General features: G+C 42.5%; 1 protein-coding gene across 1 annotated transcript; it reads right to left on the bottom strand.

The window, feature by feature from the left end:
• Window positions 1-1,116: 1,116 nt before the first annotated feature.
• On the bottom strand, window positions 1,117-7,506 carry IFIT2 (interferon induced protein with tetratricopeptide repeats 2). The gene is made up of 2 exons (XM_068961550.1): window positions 7,421-7,506; window positions 1,117-2,614 (listed from the first exon to the last, which is right to left on the bottom strand). The coding sequence occupies exons 1-2, from the start codon at window positions 7,423-7,425 to the stop codon at window positions 1,228-1,230; spliced, it is 1,392 nt and encodes a 463-aa protein (XP_068817651.1). The 5' UTR covers window positions 7,426-7,506; the 3' UTR covers window positions 1,117-1,227.
• Between the last annotated feature and the right edge of the window lie 4,660 nt (window positions 7,507-12,166).

Here is a 12,166-nt window from a genome sequence, read left to right as displayed (position 1 = left end):
TTGTGGTTACAGGGAGGACAGAGAAGAGGCGAAAACTCCCTGCCTGCTTCCTGAAACACTTGTACTGTGGTCACTTGACCCCACTTCTTCTAGCTATATTCCTTGCAGATTTGACCTGTTCTCTGCTCTCTCTCTTTTTTTTTTTTTTTTAAAATCTCTTTCCTCCCTTCAGTTAAAGGGACGCTTGAACTCAGAGTTTGTATAAACAGTCCTAGATTAAGACTTGTCTGGGGAGGCGAGGCAGAAGGAAGGGAGAGAGGACCCCCCAGGCCTCCCTAGCCTTCAATCCCCCAGCCTTTGGATGGACACAGCACATTAGTGTCTGTGCAGGGTTTTGGGAAGGGGACATTTCTGCTTACCCTTCAGGGTTCTTCTGACTGATCTAATAATTAAATCGATGCAAGACAAATTAACGGGAGAAAATCTAAGTTAATTTCATACATATGGAGGTCTCCTAGTCTACAGCCTAAGAAGTGACCAAAGCTGGCAGCTCTTATACCTTTTTGACAAAGAAGTAATAAATTCATGAGAAACTGGCATGGCAAAGAAACTTGGGCTTGGGTACTAATCAGTGGAGAGTCTAAGCAGAGCTGGTTTATGTAGCCTTCCCAGCCCTCAGTTCCCTACCGCCAGTGACAAGGATGCCTCTCTGCCTCCTGGCATAGTGAAGGTACCTTTCTCATGGGAGATTTATTTCCTGCTCTGAGAGGAGGGTCAGAGCATCCTCCTTGCACTGGCTGTTTTCTCAAGTAGTAACTTCAAAATAATCAATATTTCATTCCAAAATAATCAATATTCCATTTTGGCATCTTTGAGGGAAGCCTGCCCTGGACTGTATCACAGGACCAACCTGTACAGGATCTAAAATGACTCCAAAGATGGAAAAACATTGCTGAAAGGGACCACAGTGTTACAGGTATGAGACATCTGAGTACTTTTTAGAAATACAGCCGTGACATCACCCCACAGAGGGAATGCCAACTGTTCCCAAGAGGTCAGTTGGGAAATAGCCCCTTTACTGAGCCCCCGGACCTGCCCCCAGTCCAGTCCCCCTTCCAGAACTCAATTCAGATGTTAACACTGGCCCAGCAAAGTTCCTCCCTAACCTTGATCAAGTACTGTGTGGCCAGGGTCTAAGTCCATGCCTGTGCCAATTTTTAAATATTTTGGTGGAGGGGTTTCAGCTCCCTTCTAGCAGTGGCCCTGTGGATTCCACATTCCAGTTCCTCATTCCTCAGCTAAAGATGCTGAAGGGATGTGGTTTCCAGAATCCAAACACCTCTCAGAGTATTCCTCTCCTGGCTGCATGTTTTCATTCAGTTCCTGAAGAAACGCCAAGAGATGCAAAGCCTTAGGATCTGCTCTGTTTTTCGAGAGCTTGATATTGGCAAATCTTTGCAGTTTGTTTCTCATTTTTTCTCCCTCCTTTGATCCCTGGTTTATTTTCACACCCTCTATGAAATGGTGGATGGCCTTGTCTTCACACTTCCTCTGGAACAGCTGAAAGTTGCCATATCGCAGGTGGAGCACTTGTTTGGCTACAGGAGAAAGCTCTTTGCTGAATTCTTTTTGAAAGTAATACTCTGCTTCTTCATACTGGCCGACTTGTGCATAGAGGCAGGCGAGATAGGAGCTGATACGGAAGAAATTTCCATTACTCTCATCAGCTTTCTTTAAATGATCTATAGCATGTCTTATTAGTCTCTGTAATTCCTCCCTCTCCCCGCCCATTTTCTCCACCTCCAGGACTTTGGCCCTATAGTAGCACCCAATATGGCAATGTAGGTAGATGTTGTTGGGCATGCATTGTAGAGCCTTTCTCAGGAGTTCTATAGCTTGGTCCAAGTCACCTGTTCTTCGATACAGCTTTGCTGCCCCTCGAATCACATCCGTGGCCAATGGGGCTTTTTCCAAAGCTTCTTCAACTAATCTCTCTCCTTCATCTTTTTTATTCATCTTTTGAAGTTTCAGGGCCAGGAGGACTTTGACATACTGGTTGTCAGGATTCAGCCGAATGGCTTGCCTCAAAGGGTTAACGGGATCCTGAGATGGCGGCTTGTTATCCAGCCGGTAGCTCGCGATGGCCAGTCCAGAGGCGAACTCTGGGTTCTTGGGGTTCTTCTGCAGAGCCTTCTCAAAACACACCTTGGCCCTTTCGTTTTGGTTTCCTCCACACTTTAACCGTGTCCACCCTTCCTCACAGTCCAGCTCAGGACTCTCAATTCTGTAGGGGCTGGAAAACTTCTGGCAGACTTGTTTTACTTTGTCTACATAAAGCTGAGCTTCTGCGAATCTTCCCAGGTGATAGTAGACCCAGGCGTAGTTTCCCCAGGTGACCAGGCTTCGGACCTCTGCCTGGTCAGCGTGCTCTCGCCGGATGAACTCTTCGGCTTGCCGTAAGCATCCGAGGGCTGCGTCATGCTGGCCTCTGCGGTGCTTTATGTAGGCCTGTATGTTGCACATCGTGGCTTTGAATTCGCTGTTCTGAAACTCAGTCTCGTTACACACTCTGTCTTCAAAATCATCCAAAGAATGTTCTCCCTCTACCAAGTTCCAGGTGAAATGGCTCTTGAGCTGCTGTAGACTATGCTCCAAGGAGTTCCTTGTGGTCTCACTGTGAAGGAAAAACAGAAACGAACATTCTAAGACATAGCACAGATTCACCCACGAGAAAAGGCGAGCGTGACAAGTAGGATTCTCCTTCTCCTTAACAGTGTTAAGTCCAATAGAAAAAGAAGAGTATCCTTTCCTGGGACTTCACTGGTGGTCCAGTGGTAAGCCTCCACACTTCTCCTGCAGGGGGTATCTACAGCTTGATCCCTGGTCAGGGAACTAATGCCATGTTGTGTGTAGTGCAGCCAAAAAAAAAAAAAAAAAAAAAAAGAATATCCTTTCCTTTTTATTTTTCCCCAGTCTTAGTATATGTGTGAAATATACAGGGAAGCAGAAATGGGGTGATCACGGGCAGCATAAAAATTAGGAAGGGACTTCCCCGATGGTCCAGTGGTTAAGAATCTGCCTTCCAATGCAGGGGACACAGGTTTGATCCCTGGTCAGGGAACTAAGATCCCATGTGCCCTGGGGCAACACAGAGCCCTCAGGTCACAATTAGAGAGAAGCCTGCATGCTGCATGAAGAGCCCTCCCAACACAGTCAACAGTAAAATAAATAAATATTTTAAAAAAAAAGGATTAGGGAGAGGGCAGTGGGCAGGAATCTGAGCCTGAGGCTAGTCTTTCCTGAATAAGGGAATTTTTGTTAGGAATGCTGGCTCTTGGCTTTCTGCGAGGGTCTCTACGTGCATGTGTGCATGCTAAGTCATTTTGACTCTTTGTGACCCTATGGACGGTAGCTCACCAGACTTCTCTGTCCATGGGATTCTCCAGGCAAGAAACTAGAGTCGGTTGCCATGCCCTCCTCCAGGGGATCTTCCCGACCCAGGGACTGAACCTGCGTCTCTTTCATCTCTTGCATTGGCAGGCAGGTTCTTTACCACTAGTGACATCTGGGAAGCCCGAGGGTCTCTACAGGAGCAGCCAAATCCTTGGTAACTGATTTCTGATTTGCTTTTATGTAGCTTTAAAGAAGTAATAATCAAAATAGAAAACTTCAGAAAAGAAGAGAATATAGACTGTCAAAATAATAAAAGAACCAAACAAAACCAATTTGACAAAAGCTCCAAAAATTTGGCTAGACAAAGAAAATTAGTTAAGGATTTACGACAAACTCACGTAATTAGACAGGAAACATAAAGTAATAAAAATAAAAAAAAGACAAAGTAGGTTGAACTAAAGAGTTTAAAACATCAAAGAGAAAACTGAAGAGAGTTGAAGTTCAGAAGCGTGATAAGGATGTCCTTATCAAAACAATAAAAAAGTATAAAACTATACAGTTGAAATTTCAAAATACAAAAGTAAATGCTAGGTAAGAAGGAAATACAGAAACGAAGAGCCATTCAATGTGTTACTTCTTTGGCAATTCCTCTTCTTTAAATGTTTCACTGATTTGATCTGTTAATAATTTTGTACTTGTTTTAATTTTCCTTTGCAATTTAACTTTGACCCTCCTATTGTTTGCTTTTGAAGGAGTTTAGAACAAGTCTTCCCCAAATGTGCCATCTTGGCAAGTGGACTGTTTTGAGTGGAAAGCAATCAAGACCCAGTAGATTCAGTGCAGGAGACCTATGAGACACAGGTTCGATCCTGGGTCAGGAAGATCCCCTGAATGATAGCATGGCAACCCACTCCGATATTCTTGCTTGGAGAATCCCATCATGGACAGAGGAGCCTGGTGGGTTACAGTCCACAGGATCGCAAAGAGACACACTACTGAAGCAACTGTGCGTGGACACACACTTTCGTAAAAGAGAGCAAGCAGGGGGCTACAGGAGTGGCATGGGCAGCTAGCATCTTTCGTTATGGGAAATGCTCTTTCTCCTTGAGGGTGCCTTTGCAGTTCTTCTGGAAAGATTTTTTTTAAATTCCTTTGTGTTAGTCCACTAAATAAACAAACAAGTAAATAAATAAGCAAAAACCAACCAACAGAAACAGCAATCAAATAAAACCCCTATCTTGAATAAATTTGGAAAAGAGTAGGTTAAAAATCATTCATCACCTAAAATTGTTTTCAATGTTGTCTATGTATTAGGGTCCCTGAAATGTTGTTTATTCTCACTTCAAATTTTTTTCCATGATATACATTAATCAGTTCTCTTATCAGAAGCTGATATTCTATATATTATGGATTCTGACATAGACAACCAATAGAAATCTGGGAAGGCTTGTTATGTGGCAAGGATCATTTTTGAAATAATCGTCTAAATGGAAGATTATATTCCTTCATTTTTGCCTACTCTGTATCTTTCACTTTTTATACCTCCCCTCAATTTGATTAGACCAGGGCCGGGTACCCAGATTCATGTGGAAGCTGGAAATGGAGCTGAGAGGGAGTCAGTGAGTCTTCATGAGTCTCCGTATGTTAAGAGCGCTGTGCACGCTGGGGTTCGATGGTGGACATGTTCTGTGCAACCTGCTGCAGAGACAATGACCCAGATACACATGGAGAAGGCTCAGTGACTGGGTCCCTCAAGCTCACCAGCATCCTATTCTAGCCCTCCTGGGGTCATTACCTTCCTGCGCATGGGTTCTGTGGGGCCATTTTAGGAACTTTAAATCAGTTCCTGCTCATTTCTGTTACTTGTAGCAAATGGAGCTATAATTGCCCAAGCAGAATAAACAAAAAATAGGAGAGAAAGGGGGTAGGAGTTACTGCTTAGGGAAAAACTCTTGTCTTTTCAAAGCCTTCTGTCCATGAGATTCTCCAGGCAAGAATACTGGAGTAGGCTGCCATGCCCTCCTCCAGGGGATCTTCTCGAACCAGGGATCAGGAAGATCTTAGTGAAGATCAAGGTTGTCTGAGGCTCTTGATGTAACACAGGGAATGTGAGCCAGGAGAAAGCCTCACTTGCTATCTGATCTTGTAATGACATCAGCCTCTTGAAAAGTTTATGTCCCATCTGGTCTCTCTTCCTTCTTAGTGAGGTTATGGGAAGATTCTCTTACTTAGCACATGTGTTCTTTAGCTCCTTTCTCATTGTGTACACGGAGCGGGGAGAGTGAATACAGTTGAGATTATCTCTCACATACAATACATATAGTCAACTCTATATTTACAAGATAAATACATTTAATATATATATGTATATTAAATTCTTTTGAGTAGTCATTCAAAAGGCATCCAATTTTATTGTGTGGTTTTGAGTTTTTATTTCTACTGGTAAATCAGAAGCTGGTCCCAGATCCTTGCATCCTAACTCAGACTTGGGAGATTTGTGCCCCTGATGCCCCTAGAAATTCCAAGTATTTACACCGCCAACAATTTCTCCCCTTGCTTCTTGTCTGGATGAGAGCCACAGTCCCACTGTCTGCCAGGCTCAGAGCCAATGATGCCCCCACATTGTCTTAGAGCAGTACCAGCACCACCAGGGTGGGGTTGGGCTTGGGGGAGCCTATTAGAAATGCACAGGCTTGGATCCCAAGCCAGATCTACCAAATCAGAGTCTTGGGGTTTGGGAAGGTTAGTATTTGAGCGAAAGTATCAGTCTTTAACAAGCTTTCTGTGAATCTTACACAGGCTCAAGTTTGAGGACCATTCTCTTAGACCACAGGAGCAATGCCCAATGACGATCTCTATAGCTAAAGAATCAAAGGAAATGAGAAGATGAACTGACGGGTCAGTATTATTATGGCAAAGATTCTAAGAGAAGGACATACTAAAATTCTAAGAAACAGGAAGAAAGTTTCTAAAGATTCTGAATTACTATAGAAACAGACATCTGGAAGTATCTCAAATTATTATTTTCTTCCTATCAGGCAGAGGTGCAAACTAGCAGAAAAAATATATTTCCTCTAGGAAGTAAGTACCAGGGCTGGTATCCCTAGATTCTGGAGCTCCTAGGACTGAGGCTTAGCTATCCAGTCTGACTTCTTGACCCTTAAACTGGAGAAAATAGAATAGAAAGCTTTCTTCCTACTTACTGTGTGAACTCTTTCTCCCTAGGGAAATCTGATGTTTCTGAAATATGAGATTTTACAGGTGGGGACTATTTTCTCCAAGCAGTTCATCTTCTATTCTTATGTCAGGTAGGAGGATGCTAGCCAGTCGGTAGAATTTTGCGGTGAAAATATTTGTTATTTTGCCAGGCTGAATGCAAATCTGAGATACATGAACACATTAAAAATGTCCCACCTTAGCATGAAGTGAGGTTGCTACCCTGAATACATTTTTAACAATATCTGCTAAAAAGAGACATGTCTCACTGTGGTTATATATATGTTTTCTTTTCCCTTATATTTCTTCTGATTTTTGCTTCATGTATCTTTGTTTCTTTGTTGTTAGGTATCTAATGGTTTATGATTATCTATCTTCTTTGTGAATTGTACCTTTGGTCATTAAAAATATTCATTTTTTATGAAACAAAGTTTCATTTAAAATAAATGAAAAATATTTAGATCATAAAAAAAAAACAATCTTATTAAAAGCCCCTCACTTATTCCTTTGGATAAGAAACACAGGGCAGTCTACAGGGGCAATTTGTCTAGATCCATCTTTAAGTGAAGCCCCCGCCTGCTTTAATCTCTTCCTTCTGCCCCTCCCTTCCCGCCTCATTGTTCTCCAGCCTCAATTCTCAGCTTCCCGGTGAGAGGTCCCTGTAGGAAACTTGACAGGGTGAGGCAGAAATAACTTAGGAGTAAACAAGCCAACACCTACAGAAGATAGATTAGTCTGGAGGCTATAATCAAATACTAAAGCAAAACAACCTAGAAATTTGCCTTTTAGGAGCATGGCTATTGACAATTCAGTTTCCACAACAAGAAGGATTAGGCATTTTCAACACAATCAGAGAAGAGAGAGCCCCTACCTCATGCTTGCCGCGCACTTCTGGGCTGTTCTGAAAGACTGCAGTTCGGGCTACTGCGCTCCTCAGAAATCTCCCTCCTCTGCTTCAGTGGAACGTTAAGAGACCTATATATGAATGCATCACCAGACTCCTTTGCCTAAATAGACTTTAGGAAAGAGAAAATGAAACTGGAAACTGAAATTGACAGGACTCTAAGAGGAAATGAGTCTCGGGTGCTAAGTGAGAGCCAAACTGATAGGGTGCCTTCCTCCCCCTCCCCCTACAGTTAGTCTGAAGCTCTTTGTGAATTGTTTTGATGTCTTAACATCAGCTGCCATCAACGGAGCCCAGCTCCGGGAAGGATACATTTACCAAGCGCTCTGCCTCATTACTGGAATGTTAACCCATCTTCACTCGGTCCACTATTAACAGCAAGATGATCTGCTGGCCCCTGGGCATGCTGAGTGTGTGCTGAGTCATTTCAGACGACTCCTTGCAGCCCCGTGGACTGTAGCCCACCAGGCTCCTCGGTCTATGGGGATTCTTTAGGCAAGAATACTGGAATGGGTTGCCATGCCCTCCTCCAGGGGATCTTCCTGACCCAGGGACCAAACCCACGTCTCTTATGTCTCCTGCACTGGCAGGAGGGTTCTTTACCCCTAGCGCCACTTGGGAAGTCCTGCTGCCCCCTGTGATGAACAGTTATGTAACTTCCAGAGGGCAGGGGGATTTCTTCTCTTTTACTCAGTACTGAATCTCCGGTTCCTGCAGTCATGCCTGGCACATGGCAGGCATTCAAAAAGTAGTAGCTGAATGAATGAATATGTGATTGGAACTGTGGGCTCTGATGTCAGTCTATCTGCATTGGAAACCAGGCTCCATTTATATGTGGTGACGCTGGAAATTACTGGATGTCTCTGTGCTTTGGTTTCTTCTCCTGTGAAATGAAGACACTACTATTACCTTGTGGTGTTTATTGTGAGGATCAAATGGCTTAATACATTAGAATAATGCCTGGAACATAATAAGTAAGTGTCAGTGTTTATTATAATTAATAACTAATATCATTAACCAAAGAGACCAGCAAGGAAACTTCTGATGTTTACCTTTTCCAGAGCCTCAGTTTGACATTCCACGATCCATCATGGAATGAATCATTAACCAAAGAAAAACAATTTCTAGCATCTCTACACATTCTTGGCTTTCCTGAGCTCCACATTTTGAATCCCCGTGGGTCATCTTAGGATTTAGCATCTGCACACTACAATTTGCAGCCAGAGTGATTTGTTATACCAGAGGAAATGTGTTTTATCCTTATGCATATCCCTAATCATAAAGGAATTACAATGTACATAGACCCAAGAGGGAAAAGGTAACCACACCAACTGTCTTTGAGGTCAGGAAATTACACAGAGAACAGGTGAAACATTCCCAGTAAAACCGAGCTTGTTGAGGCAGGTTATTCAGTTTTGGGGAAAGCATTATTTACGGTGGGTTTTTCTGCCTAGGGCAAGGTAAAAGCAGAACCTATGCTTCTTGGAAATTCCCTACCATTTCATTAGGATTACAGCTAAGCTGGTAACCCTTACTTGTAGGTCTCACTCAAGAGTTACAAGTTCCAGTTCTATGTACAAGTTCTATGATGTATTTATAGACATGCAGGTCAGATGTACAAGAAATGCTGATCAGGGAACTGGAACACTGGCTTTTGTTCTGGGTTTTGGAATTTGCATTCAAGAAAACTATAGGATAGAAATGTGTAAGTCTTGTTAGTAAAGGTCCTGGTTGGGGAGAGGCATAGAGAAAGAACATGTTCACTGTGTTTCAAAGTGTGTAGAGGTGCTGGTTTATTCTTTAGAAATCTGTGTGGCCAGTGCCTGTGTATAACGCTTTCACAATAGGAATGAATCAGCTGATCTGGCAGCTGGGTTTATTCGAGAATTCACTGAGTGATTGCAAAACAGGAACTGTGAAGAAAATCAGTTCACCTCCAGCAGTGTTTCTGTTTTGAAAAGAGTGAAACAGTGAGAGTTCTGGTTACTCAGCTCATTACCAATATTTATGGTTTGCCTAGGGCTGCTCCTGTCTCAGTCTAGACTAAGGGAGAGTCCTGATTTGCTGTTCCCAAGAATGAGGAAAGCCACCTTCAGGGGCTGCATCAGGTACAAAGTGGTGTAATGCCTTAGTCTGAACACTGTCACCAACCACCAGCCATATCAGCATCGCCTGGGGCCCTGCTAGAAATGTGAATTCTCAGGCTCCAGTCCAGACCAAATGAATCAGAAATTCTCAGGTGGAATTCATGGACCAGCAAGTCGGGGACCAATTAGATGTAAGGGAAGGCTGAAAAATGTAGTTTCAGACTGGGGACTGCTTTTACCAATGACCACTTCATACTGGGCAAATGGGAGCACTAATTTGGGTGGGCCATGAGTCTCTTGCTCTGGTCCTAAATACCCACGATGTATCCTTCTTTCCAAACATACTCAGACCTTTCCAAGGGAGTCAGCCCTTGGGAATCAAGGCAGTCATTGCATCCAGCTCATGATCAGGTATCTGTGGGTGATTCCCTGTCCTCGACAATGATCTGGGCGTGACTCCTTTCAGTCTGATGATTAAAAAACCTAAAAGACTAGATAAGATTAGATAACTCATGTGTACCACATGCAACGGTGGGGCATGATAACTGTAATAAATACTCTCAGTTGAAAAAAGGGAACATGGAGAAATCTCAGAAGGCGGAAGTCTGTAGCAATGATGACATTCTGATGGGTAAGCATTCTGAAGATCCTCTATCCTGGCAGTGGTGGAAGTTTCTTAGTTAGATCCTGATTCTGCTCTCTGAGGGGAACAATTTTGCCATTGTTCTCCATATCCCTGACTCCAACCTCTGGGAGTTCACTCATTTTCTCTGTTATTCTCACCTCTGCTACCTTACCTAGGGGTTCTATTTTTACTTTGTTGGTCCCAGAGACTCCTATACTCACATAAAACTTTTGTTGATAGCATTCTAAGGAGAACACTTATCCAAAATATTAATACTCTCAAAGAATGCCTCAGATATTTGTCAGTGTTTGGTTCTGAGCATAAAGAGAGTTTGAAAAATACATAATCTCACGGAAGCATTGGTAGGTAAAAGAGAGATGAAAAAGACCACTTAGAGGTACAAGAGACAGCGAGAGTAGTCAGAGGAAATGGGTGGATTGAGTGTTCCCTGCGTGGATATGAATTCTTGAAGAAAGGTTTTGAAGTTAGTGCTAGGAGCAGTTTCACCTCTCTCATCAGCTGCCTCCCCCCGTCTGGGCAAAGCTTCAAGGGTGCTTCACAGATTCCAGCCCATCTGTGCACCTGCTTTTAGACTCCTTTTGTGCTTACTAAAGCGCTATGGGCAGAGACCCCAAGATTCATGTGAGGCCCAAGCAATACCAGCTAAAATTGCCCCTCGAAGTCAGGGAAGCTAAGTGTCACTATGGAATAAAAAGCCTGGTTCCTGCCTTTCTAGAGTTTACAGTCTGATTGCAACATTAAACTTTCACACATCTGATGACAGAGAGGTGAGCCCTTCAGAACCGAAAAGCACATGGGATGGACGAAGCTAATATTGGGAAATAACGTTAGCATTCTGTACACACTTTTTTGCGCTTTCACTTTCTTATTTTTAAAATATATCTTAGCTATAATGTTCTGGATTATTACATTTAGAACTTTTCTTAAAAATGTGGACATGCTGTTTCATGTTATGAAATGTTAATGTTGAATAAGTAAGGCCCCTAATGATGGATGTTTGAGTTGTTCTCAGTCCTTTGTTATTATAAACAAAGCTTCATGAACATCCATGTACACATCTTTGTACACATATGCAAATACAGAGTAAATTAATGAGTGAAATTTCTGGGGAAAGATCCACAAACATGTAATAACCATCAACAAATTCCCTGCAGCTATACAATGTCTAATCTCAATGGCAGTGCTTGATATAGCCTGTATCCAAGTCCTTTTTAGTATGCACTTAGGAAAGGTGTTGTCTTTGTTGACCTGAGACAGTCTCCCTTGTAGTGTTGGTGTACTTTGCTCTTAACAAAAGTGATACTGATATCATTTTACATGTTTACAAGCTTTCTTCATTTCCTGTCTGTTCCTGACCTTTGTCCATTTTCCCACTGAGTTTCTTTTTCCTTATTGATTAACAGAAACTATTTCAGCATTAAGGAAATTAGTCCTTTACCTAGTAATGTGTTGAGATAGTATTTTTGTTTGTCATTTATCTTTTGATTTTCTGAAGGTATCACTTCTATGAAATATGTTTTTAATGTGTATCTATTAATATTTTATGCCTTTTTGTGTTTTTCCATACTTATGCCTTCTAGACCCCATGATTACAAATATCTCAAGCACTTTGGTAGTAATGTTATGATTTCTATTTTTTAAACATTTAAAGCTTTGATGTACATGGAATTTATTTTGGAGTTTAGAGTGAGGAAAGAGGACCAGCCTGGAGTAACATTCTAGTCACTCATTCACTCAGCGAAAGTTGAGTGTATGCTGTGTGTCAGGCCGTGTGCAAGTCACTGGGTAAGAGAGAGCTGGGAAAGCTGGACAGCACAAGCTGAGAATAAGCTGGGACCATATAGTCCCAAAGCAAGTGGGGAAAATGCTTTCCCTCAAAACAGCATTTGTTCAAAATATCTGTGAAAGTGTTAGTTGCTCAGTCATGTCCGACTCTTTGCACCCCTATGAACTGCAGCCAGCCAGGCTCCTCTGTTCATG

This window comes from Capricornis sumatraensis, chromosome 23, assembly GCF_032405125.1.
Source record: "Capricornis sumatraensis isolate serow.1 chromosome 23, serow.2, whole genome shotgun sequence".
Lineage (NCBI taxonomy): Eukaryota > Metazoa > Chordata > Mammalia > Artiodactyla > Bovidae > Capricornis > Capricornis sumatraensis.
The sequence above is the reverse complement of the archived record's forward strand: the minus strand, read 5'-3'. Positions and strand labels throughout refer to the sequence as shown.